The sequence below is a fragment of the Salvelinus alpinus genome, chromosome 19, assembly GCF_045679555.1.
Source record: "Salvelinus alpinus chromosome 19, SLU_Salpinus.1, whole genome shotgun sequence".
Classification (NCBI taxonomy): Eukaryota; Metazoa; Chordata; class Actinopteri; order Salmoniformes; family Salmonidae; genus Salvelinus; species Salvelinus alpinus.
The window spans coordinates 15,618,652-15,644,420 of record NC_092104.1 but is presented as its reverse complement, the minus strand read 5'-3'; the positions used below and the strand labels follow the sequence as shown (position 1 = coordinate 15,644,420).

Sequence of the window (25,769 nt, the reverse complement as noted above, 5' to 3'; positions counted from 1 at the left end):
TACATTGTAATAACGTATCAGCCTATTCTATTTAGGCTATGCCAACCTTTATGTGTGTTTTTTTTTTTAATAGTAGCCCAACTTCATAGTGTAGCACTAGTGACTAGTGAGGGGCTGGCAACCTCTTACGTCACAGAAGTGGGGCTTAGAAACTGGCCCGTTCACAGACGTCACCAGAGGAAAAACTGAGGGGAGAACGAACAACTGCGTTTCAGATGACACCGTAGCTAAAGAGCAAAAGAGAGCATCAAATAAAGCACCGAAAACTAGGACAACCCCACTGCAGACAGAAGATCTTATTGCGTGATTTGGAGATGCTGGCAGTGCATGCTTAAAAGCGAGAATGAAGCGCAAAAGCGAAAAGAGGCGACCCGAGTCAAGGAAAAAGCGTTTTGCAGCTCAGAGAGAGGAGGCGGAGCCAAAGTCAGATATTTACATTAGTATAATATCAGGTAAGAGACTGGGGGAATGGATCCCATCGTAGGCTACTTACTCTGTTTAGAGCAAGCTTTGTGCAAATACAATAGGCTACCTGGCCTTGCGGTGTCTGAATGCAGATAATAAGATGTGGCTGACTATTAGACCTACAATTGATTTTCCTGCAGCTGTTTTGACCTAAAATGGCGACACCATCGGTTCCTAATCGCTAACGCATTGAAGTACAGTATTGACTACATATTATCGTTGGGACACTACGTTGTCCGCCTTTTGATGGCATGTCAGACATGACAGCCTGAATGAAAAACAACTAATTTAGAGTTTCTATGATGCAGGTTATATTTTACTGATCCTCTTGTGACTATTCCTGATTTACATTTGGATGCATTTTTATGCTGCTGCGTAAATGCAGTGACCAATGCTGCAGTCAGATCACATATACCCCAATTTAATCATTTTCGTCTAGGCCTATTTCTATATTGACCATAAGCATCAGAGAATGCAGAATCCTTTATGACCCCGAAATGAGCATAGGCTAAAATAAATCCGAATCAAAAGGCTGATAATTAGGCTGTTTTTATAAACCGAGCAGCACTAAATGAAGTTGTCTCACTTGTTATTTTTCATTGAGTTTCTTGCACACAGAAACAATACGTCAATTGTAGGCTATTTGTCGGGCTACCTCCTGCGTGATAAGCTACAGTCCTGTAGAACCAACCAAACATTATTGTTTTGTTATAGCTTGGTAAGAAAAAATGTTGCAATGAATTCAACACATCGCTTGATCTAACGTACCCATCCCTCACAAGTGTTCCGTCAAAGTAGGAAATATATTTATATTGGCCAAGCGAAACTAATCTCCAAGCAACGGCTTGGGCAGCGTTCCAATTAGAATCTCAAGTGAACTTTAAAAATCCTCAAGCTAGAATGTAGGATGATTGGCCTGCCAACCATGCAACTGTGTAGCGTTCACGGTTTCCTTGAACCAATAACGTTACGCGAGAGCGTTACATTGTTGCAGAGGGTGGCGCTTATGAGTTTCCTTCAAAACTCAGTTTGAGCAGAGTACGTAGCACCTCTCCTATGCGGGCAGTTATTTTTCATCGCTAAGCCAGTTCACGTTTTATTTGTCATATCAGTATATCTTGAGAGATTTCGTTAACTGAGACGGACGGCAGACACATTTATAGCCCTTGCCCAGCAAAGCATTATGCTAGGCTATTTTTTTTTTATCTCAAATTTTCTATGGTTTTTGAGTGGTAGTCTATACCACATGCAGTTCGCTTCAGTGGAGCGTTTTAATTTCACGGGATATAGAAAATAGATTTTGTTTAACCTACTGAGTGTGTATGTTATTGTGCTGGTCTGTGCCTATGACAGACGTTTAAGTTATTATTTAGGTGCGTCTATAAAGTAAAGACTGCAAGCAATTGCCGTTAAACTTGATTTGTTAACTTATTGTTGGCTCAAGTCGCTATCAGAATGACCGAGGACAATGTCACAAGTAAAAGTATTGAAATCGTCAAAGGTAAGTGCTGTTCTGAAAGCAAACAAAACCTGCAGATTGTTGACTTTAGTCCGTCGAGGCATTTCCGGGGGAAATTCAAATTCAAACTGACACGTGCGACGTGTAGGATGTGTACCATTTGTTTTGTCCATACATTGTCCCAATTAACAAACATTCAGTTGTAACTACGTTGTATGTTTGTTTGACTGTCCATATGCCAAGCAAAGCTTTTAAAACCACCTTTCTTGTTGTATATATTTTTTCTTCTTCTCAAGATCAACTGTATTTCGCCATACTGCAGCAGAAGATTAAAAGCACAGCTGACAGACATTTCTTCTGCATAGACGAAGAGCTGTCATATGAGAAGTGGGTACTTTATATTACAGGATGTTTGTAGACCATATCCAAAATACTGTGCCATTTGCAATTCACTAGTATATTGTTTTGATATCTGCTCAGTCAGTTTTATAAGCCATTGCAGATGCATTATGTATTAATATTTTGATGTGTGTATTTTCTGTAATTCGGAGGTCATCTATAAAAGAGACCTTGGTCTCAGTATGGCTCCCTGATGAAAAGTTTACATAAAAATAAAATATATTTATTTCTCAATCATGAAAGGGAGTTCATGTTGTCAATTTTAATTGTATCTTATCTTGGTCCCACTAATAGTAGGCATACTGTATTGTTTTTATGAGCTATAATAAAACACTATAAAAAGTTTAGAACACTGATAGCAGGAGTGGTGTATGAATGTTCATCAGCTAAGAGTGAAGTTCACATAGTGAAACAGGCTCTGAAATATGGTTATTGTCACAATAAATGTCTCCACCCATAGGTCTTCATCTGGGGCTTCATTTTGGGTAGTGGATTAATTGATTAAATCTATTGGACAGTTAAAGACTGGCGCAACATTACAGAACACTCACATATGAATATATAATGTAGATAAGTCACAGAGAATAGGTGATCATGCAAAAAAAAAATCTATCTGCAACATTCTCAACGTTGGACTTTTCTGAATAGTCTCTAATGAAACTTGGCTTTAACAGTCAACCTAACCTGCCTGTGCCTTGTGTTCTCTCTCTCTCCCAGCTTCTATGCAGACTTTGGCCCGCTCAACCTGGCCATGTTCTATCGCTTTTGTTGCAAACTCACTAAAAAGCTCAAGGTAAAGAAACTCAACCTCAACAAACACGCTGACAGAGAACTGACAGTTAATAGTCAAGTTTTCTCAGCCTAACCAAATAGAAGTTATGTCACACTAGTCAGAGAAGGGGTAATGTTTGTATATTCTGAAGAGAATGTTGGCAGGGTTTTAGAACAGGGAGTGATTTGTAAGGCATTGATTTCAGATTTCAGAGATGTCCAGGCCAAGTAGTGATGTGTGTAATGATGTGCAGAATTGTAAGCCTGGCTAACAGTGTTATTTTGTTGTCGTTTCACCACATCTGGAGCAGTCATTCACACTAGCAAAGAAGAAGATAGTCTTCTATACCTGTGGAGATAATAAGAAACAAGCCAATGCTGCCTATCTTATTGGTTCATATGCAGTAAGTATTTCTCACTCAGCAGAGAAGTCATACCCATTGATAGCCCTGAGTCATGATGGATTACATGTTGCCGTGCACTAAAAGTGCTTGTGTATCTTCATTTAAAATGTTGCTATCCATTAGTAGTTTCTCCATTTTTGTTTGAAGGTGATGCATTTGCAGAAGACGCCAGAGGAAGCCTACAGTCTACTGGTGTCCAGGAACTCTACCTACCTGTCCTTCAGGTACACACACACACACTGAAGGAGAACTTCAGAGTGAGGAACTTCTCAAGCGCACATGTTAGAAAGTAGTCTATGACAATTGATCAATGTCATTAAGTTTTTATCATGCTGTCTGGAGCTGTAATTTGAATGTATTTATACCTTATAAATAGTGATGCACCGATATTACTTTTTTGGCCGATATCCAATATTTTCCTTGCCAAAAGAAACGATACCGATAACCGATATTTAACATTTTATTGGCCTTTTAAGCATTCTAGTAAAGTTAAACAATTAAAAAACACACATGGACCAGCGGTTTAAGGCACTGCATCTCAGTGCAAGAGGCATCACTACAGTCACTGGGTCGAATCCAGGCGGTATCACATGCGGCCGTGATTGGGAGTCCCATAGGGCGGCGCGCAATTGGCCCAGCGTTGTCCGGGTTTGGCTGGGGTAGGCCGTCATTGTAAATAAGAGTTTGTTCTTAACTGACTTGCCTAGTTAAATAAAGGTTACACACACCACACTGACCAAAAAGTTATTTTGTTGGCATTTACGTATGTCCCCATTACCAGTAAAACATAATCAAAACCAATTTCTTTCACTTACTTGCTGTGCTGTTTCGTTGTTCATTTGTTCAGTCGTTTCATTTTCAACCAGGATTTCTATGTCTTTGACGTGTTTCTACGTCTTTGACGTGTCAAATAAGCTTGTTGACCAATCAGGACCTGACTATAACTGCACGTCACATAATCATTTAACGGGTTCATAAATTTTTTATGTAGTTATTACACATTGATTACACTATCACTCGTATTTCATATGTCACAACGATTCATCGATACATATGCTGGTAAAGTTGTCTCGCACACTTACAGTGCTGGTCATAAAAAAAAAAAGCTAGCTTGCTTATGAATGCAAACAATGTTCTTCCCCAAAAACATAGCAAAACGACAATCTGTTTCAGTAGCTATATAGTTAGCCAGCTAACTATATAGCTAGGTGTCATCTAAAATAACCCTAATTTATAAGATAGTTCTTATTTGAATAATGGTGTTCGGACCCATCTATGTGAAGCTAGCCACAGTAAGGATGAGCCACAATAGTGGCTAATCCAATCCAAAATTACATCGAGAATCGGTTTCCTATTTTGCAACAAAACCTCCTTCACTCACGCCACCAAACATACCTTCGTAAAACTGACTATCCTACCGATCCTCAACTTCGGCAACGTCATTTACAAATTAGCCTCCAACACTCTACTCAGCAAACAAGATGCAGTCTATCACAGTGCCATCTGTTTTGTCACCAAAGCCCCATATACCACCCACCACTGCGACCTGTATGTTCTTGTCTGCTGGCCCTCGCTACATAATCGCCGCCAGACCCACTGGCTCCAGGTCATCTATAAGTCCTTGCTAGGTAAGCTCCGCCTTATCTCAGCTCACTGGTCACGATAACAACACCCACCCATAGCACGCGCTCCAGCAGGTATATCTCACTGGTCATCCCCAAAGCCAACACCTGTTTTGGCCGCCTTTCCTTCCAGTTCTCTGCTGCCAGTGACTGGAACGAATTGCAAAAATTGCTGAAGATGGAGACTTATATTTCCCTCACTAACTTTAAACATCAGCTATCTGAGCAGCTAACCGATCGCTGCAGCTGTACACAGCCCATCTGTAAATAGCCCATCCAATCTACCTACCTCATCCCCATATTGTTTTTATTTACCTTTTTGCTCTTTTGCACACCAGTATTTCTACTTGCACATCTATCACTCCAGTGTAAATTTGCTAAATTGTAATTACTTTGCTACTATGGCCTATTTATTGCCCTATCTCCTCGTGCCATTTGCACAAACTGTATATAGACTTTTTTTCTGTTGTGTTATTGACTATACGTTTGTTTATTCCATATGTAACTCTGTGTTGTTTGTGTTGCACTGCTTTGCTTTATCTTGGCCAGGTTGCAATTGTAAATGAGAACTTGTTCTCAACTGGCATACCTGGTTAAATAAAGGTGAAAAAAATAGAAATTGTGGACTTTGCGGTTAGCCTTCAAAATGAAAGTAGGGCATAATTCTACTATTTGTAATCATTTGCATTACAGACTTTTATTTTGAAGGCAAACCGCAAATTCCACTTGTGCCTAATACTTATTGTGGCTAGCTTCACAACACATAGCCTGGTGCGGTCAAACCTCACTAGCCCGATGAAGCTAGCTGGCTGCTTATAACGTTAGCTTTGGGCAACAGGGTTAAGTAGCTGGCTAGCTATTCATTTTAATGAACTGAAGTTCAATTTCAATAGGTGAACAACAAGTGGCAACCTAGCTAATACTTACTCACAAGGATTCCTAAATCATTGCTAAGAAAAATGAAAATGACTGCAGGTTCTACTGGTCATTGTTTTCAGGTTTGTTGTATTGGTGCGAGCTACCCCAGAGGTTGCGGTCAAACAAATTATACTTTATTACCAAGGCGGTAGGTATTGTAAACACATCGTTCGTGGCCGGTGTTTGCTTGTTTGCAGACTTTTTTGTACAGCTTTGACAGTGCTGCTATATCTTTTTTGACACGCAAAGACCCAAACGGTGTTCCATAGTATGTATGTCGTGAAGCTAATAGCAGTGACGCTATTACTGTGTTAACTCCGGTAGGGCAACATCTGAAAAATAGAGCACTTGGTAGTGTGTACCGGTGCTCGACCAGTCGGTGAAAGCCAACATCACCCACGACAGAGAATGGTTGATTGTCAAGGGCAATGAATTCCATTATCTTGGCTTTAATGGTTTGTCTCGTTGAAATTGTGTTACTCTTTCAAATGACTGCTTGACTGCTCGATCCACGCAGCAGACATTGTGGGCTAGGTTAGGAATGCTGTGTTGCACGTGTAGCGCATAATTTTACGTGGCGTCATTACGTCATGTATGTACATTATTTGACATCGGTTTTGCACATCTGGGCGTTAAACTAGACATTGGCCGATACCGATGTTGGAATTTTTAGCTAATATCGTCCGATTCCGATATGTTCACCGACATATCGTGCATCTCTACTTATACATGTGGTATGAATGCTTTAAAAAGATGGAGTTGATTTGGATTGTTTCTGGTTTGTTTTAAACAGAGATGCCTCTTTTGGAACTTGTATGTACAATCTGAACATTCTAGACTGCCTGCGCGCCATATACAAGGTACACTGCTTCAGTCAGTCTGATGTTAGACTAACAAGTTAATTTGCAGCTGCACATTTATGACATTTAAGAAATATTGCCTTATTTTATTCGGAGCATGGAAATCTAACTTCCATTCATTTTCTCTTCAGGCTCTGCAGTTTGGCTGGCTTGATTTCTCCCAGTTTGATGTGGAGGAATACGAGCATTATGAGGTCCGTTTTCATTATCATACTTCAGAATGCAAGTTGAGCAAACATCAATAAGTGATTCATAATTCTGTCCACATCTCTTTTTTGCAGAGAGCAGAAAATGGAGATTTCAACTGGATTATTCCTGGGAAGTTCTTAGCGTTTAGTGGCCCTCATCCAAAAAGCAAAATAGAGAACGGTATGTGAAACCCTCCACATTAGCTTTCTGCAATCTGAGAAGTAAGGACATGCTGCCAAATTGGGATATTTTCCCTACTGAGAATGACTGGGAAATGACCTCCCTTAAACTGTGTAGTAGCCTATACTTGCAAAGTGGATATCGAATAACATGCAATATTTCAGTCACAGACCGTAATCAAATAATTGTTCATTTTACAAGTATACACTGTGTGTACACTTCAGCTACACATCTGTGCACAAATGTTACTTCAGGTGTACACATTTTTTTGTATGTATTTTTTTTCAATTGCATCTTTCTACAAAACCCTTGTTCTCTCTCCAGGTTACCCTCTCCATGCCCCCGAGGCCTACTTTCCTTATTTCAGGAAACACAACATCACAGCCATCGTCCGTCTCAACAAGAAGATGTACGATGCCAAGCGCTTCACTGACATGGGCTTCGAGCACCACGACCTCTTCTTCGTGGACGGAAGCACGCCAAATGACTCCATCGTCAGGAAGTTCCTCAACATCTGTGAGAACGCAGATGGAGCTATCGCTGTTCACTGCAAAGGTACAAGACCTCATTACGTTATCCTTTTATACCATCTGGAGTGGAGGGCTGGAGGCCATATCCCCAACACAATGTGTAGGCCTCTGTCCCAAACAAATGGGTAAGATTTGCACCAAAAGTCTGATCAATAACTATGTATTTAACCAATGCCGACATTTTTCAGCGGGTCTGGGTCGAACAGGCACTCTGATAGGCTGTTACATGATGAAGCACTACCGTCTGACTGCGTCTGAGGCCATCGCCTGGATGAGGATCTGCCGGCCTGGATCAGTCATCGGACCACAACAAAACTTTGTGGAAGAGTATGTGTCTGATTTTTATCTAGATTCAATCCATTGTTGTGACGGATTTTACTGTATAGATCAGTGGTCACCAGCTCTAGTCCTGGGGAGTCACAGGCATGCTTTTGTTCCAACCCAGCACTAACTCAATTCAACTCAAGTGTTTCAGTTCTGGGAGTTCTTTGATTGAGTTGAGTGTCAATTGTTGATCAGTAACCAATATGTTTGTAGGGAGATGTACATCTTGATTGCTGTTTTTCTCACGATGCTGCAGTAAGCAGATCAGCCTGTGGTCGGAGGGAGATGTTTTCCGGGAGAAGATGAACGAGCAGGAGAACGGCAAGCTGGCCGTCACCAGAATACTGTCGGGGGTTGATGACATCACTATCAACGGCAGCAACAAATGCAGGGGGTCCAAAAAGGAAGAGGCAGAACTGGTGAGAATTTTGGAAATCCTTTCTGGTTTTATTTGATATGCAGAAATGTAATATACCTTCACGTAAAGAAGGGAGGGAATGGTAAGCAAATGTATTCATCTCCTTTTCTTTTTTTACACATTCTTTGAACGTTTGTCTCCGTCTTCTGTCTTCCTCAGTATAGTGACGATGAGGAGAGGAATGGCATCACCCAGGGTGATAAACTGCGAGCCCTGAAGAGCAAGAGGCAGGCAAGAACATCCACAGGTTCCCTATCGTAAGTCTCTGATCTGCCTACAACTCCCACCATGCATCACACTGACTTGTTTCGGGGTGGGGGATAGGAGCAGCCTGTGTAGTCAGCTTATCCAAGTCATTTTGATGTTTAGAGGAAGTTGAGGTTTCATCTGGATTATGACTTGAGATCCTTTGATATTGTTGTAGGGTTTCCTTTTTTCAGGTCATTTCAAGCCCCACCATGCCTTCTTGGGTGACAAGTATTTGATTTTTGCCTCAAGATAGCTTGCCCATTATACCCATCTACTATGGGTTTCTACAGGCTTTGGGTTGAATGGAGTTTAGCTTAGTTTTACAGCTTTAATTACCTTAAAATAACAGTCAGATTGTTCTGTTTGTGCCATGTATTTGGTCTAGTAATCATGGCTTATTTTCCACTGACTGCACTGCCTCAGAACCATACCATATAGCTGCCACTCAGGATCCTAACACGGAATGATTGTTGATTATACTAGCTATGATGAATGACTGAAAGTAGTCATTCAAAGTATGCCGAGTGAAGTATGCCTAGCCCACGTGGGCTAGGCATAGTTTACTATTTTAATGGGTGCCAGATTTGCTATTTTAAAGGGTCCCATGTTGGCAAATCCAATGAGAATCCAAATGAGAATGTTGTTGTTGTGGAACATTTGGTGCCAACATGGACAGTTTGTAGGCAACTGTGTACACCTATGGCTGTGGGTTTTGTTATCCCGTGGCAGGCAGGCGGTAGTACATTGCTGGAGCCTCTTAGGCATCGTGTGGCCAGAGTGCTGTCTGGAGTGTCTGCATTTTAAAATGTAGCAGAGAGACAGAGGGGGGGGAAAAACACAGAGAGAGAGGAAGTGAGGTTTTGTATAATGGAGGTAAGTGCATGTCACTTCCTGTCTGACTAGCTTCATTTTCCTGTCTAAATTGTGCCATGCCAATGGATGTGTGGCTTTTGGGTGACCGCGGTACGATAAGGTAGGCAGTGGATGGATGCATAATGTGATTAATGATTTTGGTCACCTGTTCTGGCACGTGCTGCTTTGATCTGCACAGGCTAGCAAGGGTGAGAATCCACTGTAGGACTTCTTGTACTGTTGATGTGAGACAGAATGTGAGTTTCTCCATCATGGATACACCAATATGCTGTGAATCGCAGGCCAAACCTTAACCTCCTAATAAACTGAATCATAATCTAGCTACCTTTTTTTCTCTCTCTGTGAAAAGGACTAAAATGCACAATGCAACATTGACTGTGTGATCAGTTTTTTTTTTTTTACAAATGCACGACTAAAAGCATGATTTAACCTTTGACATGCATGGCCTCTGTATTGTATGTGTGTAATATGTATTGGGCCGGGTTGAATGTAAAATGCAGCAAATGTATATTTTTCCATTGTGTTTGTGACTGGGTCAGTGCCTGTGTACTGTTCAAGCCTTGCTTCCTCCTGTTTAAAAGTCCTCTATTGAACCAAACCCACATCTATCTTGGAAGAATCCCTCGGACTCTTGTGGTAGTAAAGGTTCAAGCACCAAAGGCTATTTCTTCTGTCCCTTGTACTCTTGTCTTTGGAATTATATTGCTCTTATTGCCAGTAAGTCTCAATTTCTATCCTTAATTGACCACTATCTGCCACAGGGACCTTTACAGACTTATGATAGTAGCCTACACGTGATTGTGACATGCCCTTGGTGTTCTCTGTGGGACAACATTTGGAAGTTTTTAAAATACATTTTTTACTTATTTATTACTTTAATATATATATATATATATATTAGGTGATTTTGTATTCACACACATTGTGAAGCCTTTCCTCAGGTGTGTAGGCCTATATACAGTGGGGAGAACAAGTATTTGATACACTGCCGATTTTGCTGGTTTTCCTACTTACAAAGCATGTAGAGGTCTGTAATTTATATCATAGTTACACTTCAACTGTGAGAGACGGAATCTAAAACAAAAATCCAGAAAATCACATTGTATGATTTTTAAGTAATTAATTTGCATTTTATTGCATGACATAAGTATTTGATCACCTACCAACCAGTAAGAATTCCAGCTCTCACAGACCTGTTAGTTTTTCTTTAAGAAGCCCTCCTGTTCTCCACTCATTACCTGTATTAACTGCACCTGTTTGAACTTGTTACCTGTATAAAAGACACCTGTCCAGACACTCAATCAAACAGACTCCAACCTCTCCACAATGGCCAAGACCAGAGAGCTGTGTAAGGACATCAGGGAAAAGTTGTCGACCTGCACAAGGCTGGGATGGGCTACAGGACAATAGGCAAGCAGCTTGGTGAGAAGGCAACAACTGTTGGTGCAATTATTAGAAAATGGAAGAAGTTCAAGATGACGGTCATTCACCCTCGGTCTGGGGCTCCATGCAAGATCTCACCTCGTGGGGCATCAATGATCATGAGGAAGGTGAGGGATCAGCCCAGAACTACACGGCAGGACCTGGTCAATGATCTGAAGAGAGCTGGGACCACAGTCTCAAAGAAAACCATTAGTAACACACTACGCCGTCATGGATTAAAATCCTGCAGCGCACGCAAGGTCCCCCTGCTCAAGCCAGCGCATGTCCAGGCCCATCTGAAGTTTGCCAATTTTTTTTTTTTTTTTTTTTACCGTTATTTTACCAGGTAAGTTGACTGAGAACACGTTCTCATTTGCAGCAACGACCTGGGGAATAGTTACAGGGAAGAGGAGGGGGATGAATGAGCCAATTGTAAACTGGGGATTATTAGGTGACCGTGATGGTTGAGGGCCAGATTGGGAATTTAGCCAGGACACCGGGGTTAACACCCCTACTCTTACGATAAGTGCCATGGGATCTTTAATGACCTCAGAGAGTCAGGACACCCGTTTAACGTCCATCAATGACCATCTGGATGATCCAGAGGAGGAATGGGAGAAGGTCATGTGGTCTGACGAGACAAAAATAGAGCTTTTTGGTCTAAACTCCACTCGCCGTGTTTGGAGGATGAGTACAACCCCAAGAACACCATCCCAACCGTGAAGCATGGAGGTGGAAACATAATTCTTTGGGGATGCTTTTCTGCAAAGGGGATAGGACAACTGCACCGTATTGAGGGGAGGATGGATGGGGCCATGTATCGCGAGATCTTGGCCAACAACCTCCTTCCCTCAGTAAGAGCATTGAAGATGGGTAATGGCTGGGTCTTCCAGCATGACAACGACCCGAAACACACAGCCAGGGCAACTAAGGAGTGGCTCCGTAAGAAGCATCTCAAGGTCCTGGAGTGGCCTAGCCAGTCTCCAGACCTGAACCCAATAGAAAATCTTTGGAGGGAGCTGAAAGTCCGTATTGCCCAGCGACAGCCCCGAAACCTGAAGGATCTGGAGAAGGTCTGTATGGAGGAGTGGGCCAAAATCCCTGCTGCAGTGTGTGCAAACCTGGTCAAGAACTTCAGGAAACGTATGATCTCTGTAATTGCAAACAAAGGTTTCTGTACCAAATATTAAGTTCTGCTTTTCTGATGTATCATATACTTATGTCATGCAATAAAATGCAAATTAATTACTTAAAAATCATACAATGTGATCTTCTGGATTTTTGTTTTAGATTCCGTCTCTCGCAGTTGAAGTGTACCTATGATAAAAATTACAGACCTCTACATGCTTTGTAAAATTGGCAGTGTATCAAATACTTGTTCTCCCCACTGTATATGTATATATATATATTATGCTGCTTTTCTTCAGTTGACTAGGCCTATATACAGTTGAAGTCGGAAGTTTACATACACTTAGGTTGGAGTCGTTAACTTGTTTTTCAATGACTCCACACATATCTTGATAACAAACTATAGTTTTGGCATGTCGGTTAGGACATCTACTCTGTTTATGGCACAAGTCATTTTTCCAACAAGTGTTTACAGACAGATTATTTCACAATTCACTCTGTCACAATTCCAGTGAGTCAGAAGTTTACATACACTAAGTTGACTGTGCCTTTAAACAGCTTGGAAAATTCCAGAAAATTATGTCAGGGCTTTAAAAGCTTCTGATAGGCTAAATTACATCATTTGAGTCAACTGGAGGTGTGGCTGTATTTCCAGGCCTACCTTCAAACTCAGTGCCTCTTTGCTTGCATCATGGGAAAATCAAGAGAAATCAGCCAAGACCTCAGCATTTTTTTTATAGACCTCCACAAGTCTGGTTCATCCTTGGGAGCAATTTCCAAACACGTGAAGGTACCACATTCGTCTGTACAAACAATAGTACGCAAGTATAAACGCCATGGGACCACGCAGCCGTCATACCGCTCGGGAAGGAGACGCGTTCTGTCTCCTAGAGATGAACGTACTTTGGTGCGAAAAGTGCAAATCAATCCCAGAACAACAGCAAAGGACCTTGTGAAGATGCTGGAGGAAACGGGTACAAAGTATCTATATCCACAGTAAAACGACTCCTATATCGACATAACCTGAAAGGCCACTCAGCAAGGAAGAAGCCACTGCTCCAAAACTGCCATTAAAAAAGCCAGACCACGGTTTGCAACTGCACATGGGGACAAAGATCGTACTTTTTGGAGAAATGTCCTCTGGTTTGATGAAACAAAAATAGAACTGTTTGGCCATAATGACCATCGTTATGTTTGGAGGAAAAAGGGGGATGCTTGCAAGCTGAAGAACACCATCCCAACTGTGAAGCACGGGAGTGGCAGCATCATGTTGTGGGCTGCTTTGTTGCAGGACAGACTGGTGCACTTCACAAAATAGATGGTATCATGAGCAAGGAAAATTATATGGATATATTGAGGCAACATCAGTCAGGAAGTTAAAGCTTGGTCGCAAATGGGTCTTCCAAATGGACAACTTCCAAAGCTGTGGCAAAATGGCTTAAGGAGAACAAATTCAAAATATTGGAGTGGCCATCACAAAACCCTGACCTCAATCCTATAGAAAATGTGTGGGCAGAACTGAAAAAGGAGGCCTACAGACCTGACTCGGTTGCACCAGCTCTGTCAGGAGGAATGGGCCAAAATTCACCCAACTTATTGTGGGAAGCTTGTGGAAGGCTACCCGGAACGTTTGACCCAGGTTAGACAATGTAAAGGCAATGCTACCAAAAACTATTTGAGTGTATGTAAACTTCTGACCCACTGGGAATGTGATGAAAGAAATAAAAGCTGAAATAAATCATTCTCTCTACTATTATTCTGACATTTCACATTCTTAAAACAAGTGGTGATCCTAACTGACCTAAGACAGGGAATTTATACTAGGATTAAATGTCAGAAATTGTGAAAAACTGAGTTTAAATGTATTTGGCTAAGGTGTATGTAAACTTCCGACTTCAACTGTGTGTATGTATGTGTGTGTGTGTGTATATATATATATGAACACACATGAAGATTTTCTTCAGGTGACTAGGCCTATATATGCATCGTGTCTTTGATTGAAGTCAGTCTTACAGAAAACTAGAAGCAAGCATTCGTGTTTCCCCATTTTTAAACCACTCTTAGGCCTATACCTCTGCAAACACAGAAGATGGTAGACTCTGAAAGGTGCTATTATCACTGCATAGGGTCAAAGTCCCAGTCCACCGTTTGGGAAACACTTTTAGCATGCTGTGGAAAAGAAGTTGTCTAAAATCAATGCCAGACCTTAGGTGAGACTTGAGTAGTTAGTGAAATCCTTGCAGGTACCCCTTTCTGCTGTGGTGTAATGTGAAAAGGCTTTACTTGTTAGCCTGGTTCTGCTAGTGAATATGTAGCCTGGGTGCCTAACAGTTTCAGCATGTAATAATACCACTTTCTTACTTTGTCAAGCAAGACAACCAGATGGCTTTAGTAGAAAGGGTCTGTCACCCAGGCTAGTGGATGTGTAGCACTCATGATGGGGCGTTGCTGTTGGCTATGCCTGACCCAGTCCGTGGGGGGGAGAAAAAGTGAGATTCTCTGTCGATCCTTCCTTTCTCTCTGTCATGTTTTTGTTTCTGTTCTGTTTGTTGGATGTTTTCCCCCTCTTAGATGGTTGGTAGCCATGCTGCTCTCGTCCCTGTGTAGCCTTGCCCTGTGGTGGATTGTGTATGGCTTCCCTTCTTCCATCCTGCATTTCTGTATAGACGGGTTAGGATTTCACTGAGCTCTCCTGCCAGTCTGTCCCCCAAACCCTTCCCCCTTCCGGAGTCTAACTGAGAATGCTGTAAGTGTATCCCTTCCTTTATTTACCCCCTCCACACCAGTTTATGTGCCTGGCCCTGTCTCCCGCCCCCCATCCTCACCTCACTTTACACTTCTTCTAAACCGGCTACACGTTTGTCACCCTGGCTGCAAAGGAAGTTTATGTTTTTGAAAATGAGGAGGGCAGGAATCACATTTCGATGGTCTGTTATTTATAACGCTGTGTCCTCCTTGGCTGACAATGATTGTCCTGAGTTTAACTTTAAGTATGGCAAGTAATAACCATAGCCTTTACATTTCACTCCTTGAATCTCTGTTTTGGAATAATGGTTCCCTTCGCTGCAACGCCAATGTAAATCCCTTCCACCCAACACTGAATGTTGCACTTCAATTAATTGATCAAAGGAGATATTTATCAAATTAATAATTAAGTGCTCTAATACATCAACTAGCTTTATATTTGACCTCTCAGACCTCCAGAACCTGAGGAAACAACAATGCTTTTATTGCCTCACATTCCGCTCGCATTTGCGTCAAACTTTTAAAGTTGGGGATAACTAATTTGAATCTCTCAGGGCCTTAGGTTAATGAATGAAGGTTCCATTGCATTACAAGAATAATTAAATGTACATGGATCAATGATCTTAGAATTCTGGAATATTCTGTAGTTGCTGCCTGTTTGCTCTCTCCCTCCCACCTTCAGTCTTTGCATCTCCAAGCTGTGGTCTCAATCTCCTCCTGTCTTTCCCCCTCACTTGCTGTTGGTGTTGAAATATTGTGTTTGTGTTTATTTACAGACAAGAAGAGAACAAGATTCACACCAGGTCCTCATCGCAGTCTTTAAGGTACTTAAACACATCCTGAATGTCTCACACACTCACTTTCTACACACACACACACACACACACCCATTGAGGACGTTGAGCATCACCATTAAAGTGTGAATTGTGTGTCTGCTTCAGGATTCTCCTGCAGTCTAGTGGGCCTGATGCCTCAGACAATAGGAAGAGAACCAGATCCTCGCTGCCTGCCAACAGTGTGGGGGGCAGGTTAGTGGCAATGTCCCCAATGAGCCGTCCTAGAGAATTCAGACTACTACTTTCATTGACAGCAGTGCATGATTTATGTGAAAGTTAATATTGGGTGTGTGTAACTTAAGTTTTGGCTCGGGCACTATTCTATTTACTAGCTGTATATTCATATTAAATGGCTTGTGTTGCAACTCTTTGTTTACTCAGTCATACAGAAAAGAGTTGACACGTGTGTAAGTAAACTGGACAGACCCAGCCATAGCCATTCATGGTTCCAATAACCCGTTCCCTCCTCTCCGCCAGCTCCCTGTGCAGCTCCAGACTAGCCAGGTCTCTAGGCAGCATGCATGTAGTGGCCAGCGACAGAGAGCCAGTGTGCTGTGAGTCCAGTGGCTGCCATAGAGACACAGCCACCAACGCAGGCAGCACAGGCAACCTGCCGAACCTAAACATGCTGCAGGCCCCTCAGAAGGCAAGCCCACCTAGCCTCTCCTCAACCCCTTTCTCTGGGCTCAACCTCACTCTCTCCTACTCTGTTGGTCCTCCACATACCAAGGTCTGCTTAACTGAGCATTTCACATGATCTTCCAAAAACTTTCAAGCTCTCAACGCTCCAGCTCAAACACTTGGAACACTCTGCAGCGCTTCACACTCCCTATGGCTCCTTGCATGTTTTATTAGAATGGCTGATCCAGAAGTATGACTGGCTATAGCTTCTCTGGACTTTACTGCTCACACGGTCTCCTTGCTTTCAGACACCGGCAACCTGTCATTGGCTGTTTGGGATTCTGCTAACATGAATCATTGTTCTACAAGGGGAATCACATGTCCCTTTCCTTTCCCTTGTTTTCTTTTTTGTAATTTCCCTCTTAACAGACACACTGTGTCCAGAGGACGGAAAACTCGATGTTCTTTACAATCAATGCGCTTTACGAGACTATGGTATCTATTTCCTTTTTCTATCCTCGTCTCACTGCTCTGTTCTATGCTATTGTTAGTGTGCAAAATGTCGCCAGTCAACCTCTTCTCCTTTTCATTTAGTCCTTTATTACTATTATAAGGGACAGACTGCATGCATAATAAAATCTGGCAATTTATTTTACCCCTAGGGTCTAATGAATAGAAGCCAATGTAGTGTTATTGAGCATTTTGAGGTGTATGATCTGTATGTCCCATTTCTCTCTTCCTGGGTGTAATTGTGTGCTTTCTGTCCCTTCAGTCACTCCATACCCAAAGCTAGAGCTCCTCTACTGCGCTGAGCCTGAGGATCTGGAATTCTAAGGGAGTACAGTCTACCTGCAGCTCCTGCAAATTGAGATTTTTGTTTTCATTTCTTAAGAGGGACTGGGTTTATTTTACTTGAACCAGTCCAGTCAATTGCTGATTTTAAGGGATGTTGATGAGGAAATGTAATGTCTCAGTGTCCTGGCCATAAGTAGTGGGAATAGTGCCATTTCAAATGTAACTGCCAAATTAAAGGAAACCTTGAGTAACTGAGGGATTCAAAATATATTGAAAGCAAAGGGGCAGCTAGCTTCAGTTTGCTTCACATTCCAGCTCACAGGCTGACTGCGTGCGTGAGCATTGCAAAATAAATTTAGAAATCTATATTATTCAATTATTGCACCCACACTGCTCACGCGTGCCAACGAGCGTCTGCGTTGCCATGGGCTAAAATAGAAGTCAGTTCTATTTGTGACGCAGATCGCGCTGCAAGTCCTGCCTCTCCCATCTCCTCATTGGTTTATAGAAGCAAGTACCCACGTACCATCTCCTCATTGGTTATACCCACGTGGGTGATTGAAAGACGAACGAGGTCAGTGGCGGTAATGCACCTAATTTATGAACGTTGCCAATCGCAATATAAAGTTTTTAAAAAGCCTAGGAGGAGAGATGACTAGAAACTATTTGGTTGACTGTTTTGTGTGGATTAATTGTCGTAGTAGACGACCTTGTGCATTTCAGGTAAAATAACAACTCGATGTTTATATCCCAGGACAAATTAGCTAGCAACAGCAAGCTAGCTAAATAGGACAAATTAGCTAGCAAGTGCAAGCTAGCTAGCTAAATTGACATAAATGTTTAATGCTTTTCGACCTGTCCCCAAATTTTAGGTAATTGGTTCAGAGTTTGTTTTGATATTTTAACCTGTGTGTCGTGATCGCGTTTGGTGTGGAGGACAAAATACATTTATGCACGCGCGCAGCCGGTTTGTGTTCTGTGTTAGCCGTGCAGTAGCGTGCGCGGGTAAATTCACTGAGGAAGCCAAGCCAGGGGAAAAAAGCCATATTACAACCTATGTTGTGATAATTGCGTTGTTTGCTTTTAACCCATTCATTCATACGCCACTGTGATACAGTGCATTCGGAAAGAATTAAGACCCCTTGACTTTATCCACATTTCGTTACAGCCTTTTTCAAAAATGTATTAAATTATTTATTGTTCTCATCAATCTACACACAGTACCGCATAGTGACAAAGCAAAACAGGTTTTTAGACAATTTTTGCAAATAAATAAAACCAATAATTACATAAGTATTCAGACTCTTTGCTGTGAGACTCAATTGAGCTCAGGTGCATCCTGTTTTGCTGCACCAGGACAACCCACAGTTGTGCTAATGCCTTTATAACAAACATTTATCAAGGGAGGCCAAATGCTTGCTTGCATCAAATTATGAAAACACAGATGAAAGAAATTATTTTATATCCTTTTTTTGAGGTCAAATATTTGGGGAAGCCTGGCATTCATGAATACACGCCACTGTAGCTGTGGTATATTTGCAATATACCACAAATCCGAGGTGCCTTATTGCTGTTATAAACTGGTTACCAATGTAATTAGAGCAATAAAAATGAATGTTGTCATACCCATGGTATACGGTCTATTATATACTGGGTGGTTCGAGCCCTGAATGCTGATTTGGCTGACAGCCGTGGTATATCAGACCGTATCACACGGGTATGACAACTTAAAAAAAATGTTACTGCTCTAATTACGTTGGAAACCAGTTTTATAATAGCAATAAGTCACCTCGGGTTTGTGAAATATGGCCAATATACCATGGCTAAGGACCGTGTTCAGGCACTCCGCGTTGCTCATAAGAACAGCCCTTACCCATGGTATACTGGCCATATACCACACCACCTCGGGCCTTATTGCTTAAATATACCCCGGCTTTCAGCCAATCAGGATTCAGGGCTTTAACAACCCAGTTTATAATGTGAAATAGGCTATTAGAAGTGCTGTCTGTCTTGTATTACTTAAAATGCACACAACCTTTTCCCCACTCCTATGGATAAAATAATTGTATAACGTCAAACAAAAGTTACTGTTTGAACTTTCAAATGCATCCTGTCGTTAAATATGTGATAGGTATTTTAATATACATTTGATTAATACAATATTTAAAATCAGTCATCCCTCATATAAAGGTGATTACAATGTTTGCGAGAGAATCTATTTCATTGGTCCTAAACGTGTATTAATGAAGTTAGCCTGTCCCGGAGCAGGTTAGTTCTGAATCATTCATTGCAGCATAATGTACCTGGCTAAAAGATGAGCCACTTCTGCTTATCCTGAGTTGGAAGCTAACTCCTCAAACCAGGTACGTAGTATACGCCTCAGGTTTCTGAGTTAATGAGGCAATTAACATCCCATAATGCTTAGGGTCATGTATGAGGGGTCTCAGCAGAGCATAGCGGGTGTGTCACCAGGTCCACTTTTGTAGAATATCTGCCCAGGCACATTGACGCCGTTTGGGTGGCCCTATAAAACACTTGGCTCCTTTATTTTTGAAGTTACCTGTACATAAGCATTGCCTGCTTGTTTACGTTGAAAGTTGCCACAGCAATCCTGAACTGTCAGACTAATATGTCTTATTTGCTTGTTGACAAAGGTCCTTCAGAGCTAGGCACCGCTCAGATTGAACCTTTAAGGATAATTTCATGCCCAGTTGCTTAGTGTTTTGTAGATAAAGTTGTGAAAAGCCTAGCTCAAGTCATTTTTCTTGTTCAAGAAGGCTGTCTAGTCTAGGGGGTATCTTTCTGAATGTTGCATTTAGAAATGTAACTACAATGCCACACTGAATATCTGGTTTGTCTGCATTTCTATGCCCTTTTACCCAGTGAAGCTTCTCATCTGTATTTTTGTTGCGATGCTGTACTTAACTGTAAATAAGTCACATTTGATATACTGAAAACATTTGATTTGTACTTTGTAAATATTTTTGTACTCGTGAACCATACTATCAGATAAGTATTACAAAAAAATAAGTCCTTAAGGGACACCTCATTCGTGATTATCATGCACATGGAGTATACCAGTTTTAAAATAAAATCACACCACTTGTACACACCATTGTCTTTGTTATTCTACAAACTGAACTCTGTTGGACACCCCTTACTAGTGCATTTCATTGTTTTCCAAGCTTTGTACTTGAGTCTTATACAGTTAATTGTGCTAGCAGAGAACAGGTGTAGATAGTTGCTGATCACAGGGGAGAATTGTTCATGTGTGCTGTGAAGGTTCTGAACATTGTCTGCAGCTGTACATCATAGTCACCACAGAACACCCCTAACTGGTAAGACACAAGTGTGTAAAGTACAAGACAGATCAACAGGAACAGTCAGCCGTTCGCAGTAGATCACACCTGGGTGTTGAACAGTGGCTATTAAATGTATTATCATTGGAAAATTATAAGAAAATGGACTGCCAATATTCTGTCTGGGGCAGGACACCCACTGTGCAAGGCCAACCTTACTGTTGGGCTGCCGTGTCCTTAAGAGGAACAGAGTAAGACAAGACACCAGCCATCAGTGCATTTGTCACAGGTCTTATTGAACATTGCTTCAGTCAGAACACAAGCCAGGAGGAGAAATAACAAATGTACACAAGACCAGTGTTGGCATAGCAACAAACAGTGCTTAGATTAGAGAGCAACCCATTTCACCAGGAGGCAAATGTAAACAGGGAATCCTTTGTAATATAATTAATCTCAAAACATATATATTTTTTTTTTTAAAGGCACACCATGTATAAGTTCCCAAATTGTATTAGGTTAATCACCATATAATTTATCTCCCCACAGCCAATGCAGGGAAGTCATCAGGGTCTTCTGGGTTTGGGGCTAAGACATAAGCCTGGAGAAAAGCACAACAGGACATTAATACAAGTGGGATAGTTTTTTTCTTCTTATGCTTCTGAAATAAGTTCTCACCTAACAAAATGGTCAAATTACATAAAGAAATAATCCATCATTGTATTTAATAAAAATATGTTTTTACCAGGAAATGGTCAAACCGTTGCCAGCAGCATTCACTTCAAAAATAAAAGGAGAGAAGGAAAGAAGACCTACCCTTTCAGTCATCCCCCCTCTTTCCCCCCTGCCTTGTTCCTTCCCCCCTCGGCTGGGGCGCAGCAGGCTGCCAAAGTTGAACTCCAAGTGGGAAGTGATGTCATTGGCAGACCTGCGCAGACTGGAGAAGTGGCAGTCCTCTTCCTCCACAGACTCCGCCTTCAAATTCTAGGAGAGGAAATGCCAAATGTAGACAACAGAAACATGACAACTTTTACACAAATAAATGCCAAATTGCTTATGGGTCCTGCCAAAGGTCAAGCTCCACAGCTCTAATCTGAAGGGGTCACTCACCTCAATGCGTTTGGACTTGTGTATTACTCTGGCCTTGGAGGGCACCTTGCAGTCCAGCTTACGGAGGTTAAACTCTGCCTTGGGGCGACTCCGCTCCTGCAGGGCCTTCCACTCATCCAGAGACATCTCCATGGCAACTTGGACCACCACATCACCCTCCGATAGGCTGTGATGAATGGCAGGGATAAATAAAACTGCTAAAAACAAACCTGTTGCACTGTGCATCTTCCCAGTATCTATTGATTTTGTTATCACCCCCAAAAGTTGAGTTGTGGTGGAGGGCATGCGTTGGATTCACCCCTGTGTGCGGTGACTCACTGATTCTCTCCCGCCATCGCTGCTGGCTGTTGACCGGCCTCAGGTGGGATGCCTCCTGCATCAGGCTTCACAATCACCCCTACATCACTATAGATAAGATCGTAACCATGCTAAACCATCCATCGCTAGGATTTAGAATGTCAAATAATCAAACAGGTAGTAAACTCACCCCATGGAAATAGGGTCTTGAACACAGCCCCTGTTCCAGGGCCCACGTCCTCCTCTCTTCTCCTCAAGGGAGATGCCTCTGAAAGACAAGAAAACTTCACATTTACCATGTGGTAAACAATGACATTACTTTGCAACGTTGATAAACACTCACGTTCCACAGTGGGGTTCATATTCTCTCTTGCCTCTCAGGTTGAAGTTACCGGTAGTATCCATGTTTCTGTAGCCGCCTCCACCTCCTTGAACTTGGCCATAAGCATAATGAGCTGGCCTGAGAGAACATAAGTGGAGAAAGTTAAAGGTCCTAATGATGGCCATATGAGAACATTTTTTTTTTAAATGACAAAGTAATGAAATAACATTTCATTTGAGCATGGCATTTGCAGTGTCAAACATTTTAGGCTTCTTTGGCCAAGCTCATAGGATAGCCACACGCCAGGAAGGCGATGGAACAAGTGACAAATGGAACATTCTCATCTCCACAGAAAGGGGACCTACTTCTGGATGGAGTAATCCAGTGGGTGTTCCTCTTGGTTGGTCCTGCGTTCCCCAAGGACACCTCGCCTTGCGCCACTCTCAGCCTCCACCACCCCTCTGCTCTCATTCTGGACCCTTCCCCCTCGGGCAGACCACTTAGCACCTGAAAACAGAGATTGAAATGGAATTGTCAAATTTGTCATGCATCATCTAGAGATAAGGCAAATTTACTGTAGACGCGTTTCTGAGTGGACAATAACATTGTATGCCAATATATCTAGTCTACTGAAACATCACCCATTTGTTATGCCACTCATTCTGAATGACATTGGAGCATCAGCACAGTGCTGAAAGCACCTAAATCAACTGAAAACTGGATTTACACCATTTAGAAATAGGACTAGGCACGCCTGACTGCCAGAATTACGCAGTGGCATTAATTATTTTCAGGGTAGAATCACAGCGCCCTCTATGCTCGTCAATGCAACCATACGGGTGGGTTTAACTTGTGGAACGGTCCAACAGGAATGTTTAAAAAAAACTTCGTAAATAACCAGGTTGCCAAACGCATACAAAGTTGTAAAGTGGCCGAATAAGATACCGGGTAAGGAGTGTGCCATTTCATAATTTTCACTCACCACGTTTATTCCAAAAAATGTCTGTCCTCACTATGGCCAAACATTAGGAATAAGCTAACTTAGGTGGTGAGTTGATGCCTATTCGGCAGCTAGTTAGCTAGGTGAATTGATCATGCTACTTTGTGTGCGTTTGTCGGCAACCTTGTACTTCACGAAGTTTTTGGAACAGATTCCTGTTGTAACTTTACACATTATAGGGTGCATCTCTAGTCTGCTTCAGTGGCATCCTTTCCCTCTTCACTGACGTGAAAGAACTCCCGAACCAGGCTTTACCAAGTACTTTCTTTGGTGTCTAGCTAGTAGCCATTTCATTAAATGAATCCATGTGCACTACACACAATTTCACTTTGACAGAAAAGACGCAAGCGCATTTATTTGCTAGCCAATTAGGCAGTGCCAGCCATTAGTTAACTTTGCTAGCTAACCTACTAAACTAGCCACCTGCCTGTTTCATTTCTTGGCAGGTTGTCTTCTCTGTCGGCTAAAACGGAGACCCGCCTATCTCCCTGGGACTCCCTCTGTCCAGGTTTTTTAGGCTTCACTGTCATTTGGTTTGCTTTCTTTTTCTTCTCCTTTTGTACCTCGGCCTGTTTTATAAAGTCAAACGGGTCGGCCTCGTCATCCACAAGCTGACAGAAACGATTCGCCACCACACAACCGTAGTCGTCCGGGAGCATTGCTGCATTTTCGGAAACGCCAATCAACTTCAAAGCCATGGAAATGTAGCTTGCTAATTTAGCTACCACACAGTACTCATAAAGTAGCGAATATAGTTAAACTGCTGAAGTCAACCCACACGTTGTTTAAGGTATAACGTGCATTTTACATGAACTTGCTAAACACCTAGTAGACGCATATAGTTTGGTCGTAAGTTTTAAATGGTTTCACGTGGGGGAACTAGAAGAGACCTCGCCCATGTATGTTTAATATTCATGACTCTTAAAGGAGAAGTTTTCTTTTTTACAACCATCTCTATTTATCAAGAAAGCCCAGAGAGGACAACAATCAAATAATTATTATGTCGAGATTACGAATTATTTATCTCATGATCACAACATAACACAAGTTGTTTTATCAAGATGATGAGATAAACTATAAATAGGAGTGGACATATTGATGACAGTAGTGTCATAGTCAATGTGTTGCCCAAAGTCGGTCCTGGGCCCCCAGATGCAACATTTTGTTTTTTACCCAAGGACCACACAGCTAATTCAAATAACCAACTCATCATCAAGCTTTGATTATTTGAAGCAGCTGTGTAGTGCTATGGCAAAAAATGTGCACCCAGGGAGGCCCCAGGACAGAGTTTGGGGAACCCTGGATTAGAGCACATAAACTCAGCCCTTTTTCAGGACTCTGCCTTTCAAAAATAATAAGTACAAATCCAAATAACTTCACAGATCTTCATTGTAAAGGGTTTAAACACTGTTTCCCATGCTTGTTCAATGAACCATAAACAATTAATGAACATGCACCTGTGGAACGGTTGTTAAAACACTAACAGCTTACAGACAGTAGGCAATTAAGGTCACAGTTATGAAAAGTTTGGACAATAAAGAGGCAGTTGCGCTGATCTGTGAAGGGAGTAGTAATCAGCGTTGTATGAGAACTTAAGTTTCTTGGCAATTTCTCTCACGAAATAGCCTTCATTTCTCAGAACAAGAATAGACTGACGAGTTTCAGAAGAAAGATCTTTGTTTCTGGTCATTTTGAGCCTGTAATCGAACACACAAATGCTGATGCTCCAGATACTCAACTAGTCTAAAGAAGGCCAGTGTTATTTCTTCTTTAATCAGAACAACAGTTTTCAGCTTTGCTAACATAATTGCAAAATGGTTTTCTAATGATCAATTTGCCTTTTAAAATGATAAACTTGGATTAGCTAACAGAACGTGCCATTGGAACACAGGAGTGATGGTTATGGATAAAGGGCCTCTGTACGCTTATGTAGATATTCCATTCAAAATCAGCCGTTTCCAGCTACAATAGTCATTTACAACATTAACAATGTCCACACTGTCACGCCCTGACCTTAGCGATCCTTATTTATTCTCTATGTTTGGTTGGGTCAGGGTGTGACTCGGGTGGGAAAATCTATGCTTTCTATTTCTTTGTTGTTTTGCCAGTGTGGTTCCCAATCAGAGGCAGCTGTCTATCGTTGTCTCTGATTGAGGATAATATATAAGTTGTGATTTTCCGTTTGGGTTTTGTGGGATGTTATTTTCTGTTTAGTGTCTCTGCCTGACGGAACTGTTCGCTTTCGTTTTTGGATTTGTTATTTTTGTTTGAGTGTTTCTTGTAAATAAATATCATGAACACTTTCCACGCTGCGCTTTGGTCCACTCTTCCTTCCACCGACGACGAGCGTTACACACACTGTATTTCTGATCAATTTGATGTTATTTTAATGGACAAAAAATTTGCTTTTCTTTCAAAAACAAGGACATTTCTAAGTGACCCCAAACTTTTGAACAGTAGTGTGCATTCACTGTTGGAGTATTTAGAAACCACGACATGTGATTCACTTGACCTGTTTTATTTGGATGTACTACTT

General features: G+C 41.7%; 2 protein-coding genes across 9 annotated transcripts; one reads left to right on the top strand and one right to left on the bottom strand.

Annotated features, from left to right (window-relative positions):
* The first annotated feature begins 163 nt into the window (after nucleotides 1–163).
* Nucleotides 164–20,316, top strand: LOC139545054 (dual specificity protein phosphatase CDC14A-like). Of its 8 annotated transcripts, XM_071352425.1 has the most exons (17): nucleotides 165–452; nucleotides 2,221–2,311; nucleotides 3,041–3,116; nucleotides 3,406–3,498; nucleotides 3,646–3,722; nucleotides 6,832–6,898; nucleotides 7,030–7,092; nucleotides 7,180–7,267; nucleotides 7,592–7,822; nucleotides 7,986–8,124; nucleotides 8,378–8,540; nucleotides 8,699–8,796; nucleotides 15,733–15,780; nucleotides 15,898–15,984; nucleotides 16,270–16,438; nucleotides 16,843–16,908; nucleotides 17,186–20,316. In XM_071352425.1, the coding sequence occupies exons 1-17, from the start codon at nucleotides 344–346 to the stop codon at nucleotides 17,204–17,206; spliced, it is 1,686 nt and encodes a 561-aa protein (XP_071208526.1). In that variant the 5' UTR covers nucleotides 165–343; the 3' UTR covers nucleotides 17,207–20,316. The 8 variants fall into 8 exon arrangements, 7 of the variants coding, with proteins under 7 accessions (XP_071208528.1, XP_071208526.1, XP_071208531.1 ...); XM_071352430.1 differs by lacking the exon at nucleotides 16,270–16,438; XM_071352428.1 differs by lacking the exon at nucleotides 16,843–16,908 and having other exon boundaries at nucleotides 166–452.
* Nucleotides 20,317–20,777: 461 nt separating this feature from the next.
* On the bottom strand, nucleotides 20,778–24,125 carry LOC139545055 (intracellular hyaluronan-binding protein 4-like). The gene is made up of 8 exons (XM_071352432.1): nucleotides 23,661–24,125; nucleotides 22,599–22,740; nucleotides 22,255–22,371; nucleotides 22,102–22,179; nucleotides 21,933–22,019; nucleotides 21,615–21,780; nucleotides 21,321–21,488; nucleotides 20,778–21,105 (listed from the first exon to the last, which is right to left on the bottom strand). The coding sequence occupies exons 1-8, from the start codon at nucleotides 23,929–23,931 to the stop codon at nucleotides 21,040–21,042; spliced, it is 1,095 nt and encodes a 364-aa protein (XP_071208533.1). The 5' UTR covers nucleotides 23,932–24,125; the 3' UTR covers nucleotides 20,778–21,039.
* Between the last annotated feature and the right edge of the window lie 1,644 nt (nucleotides 24,126–25,769).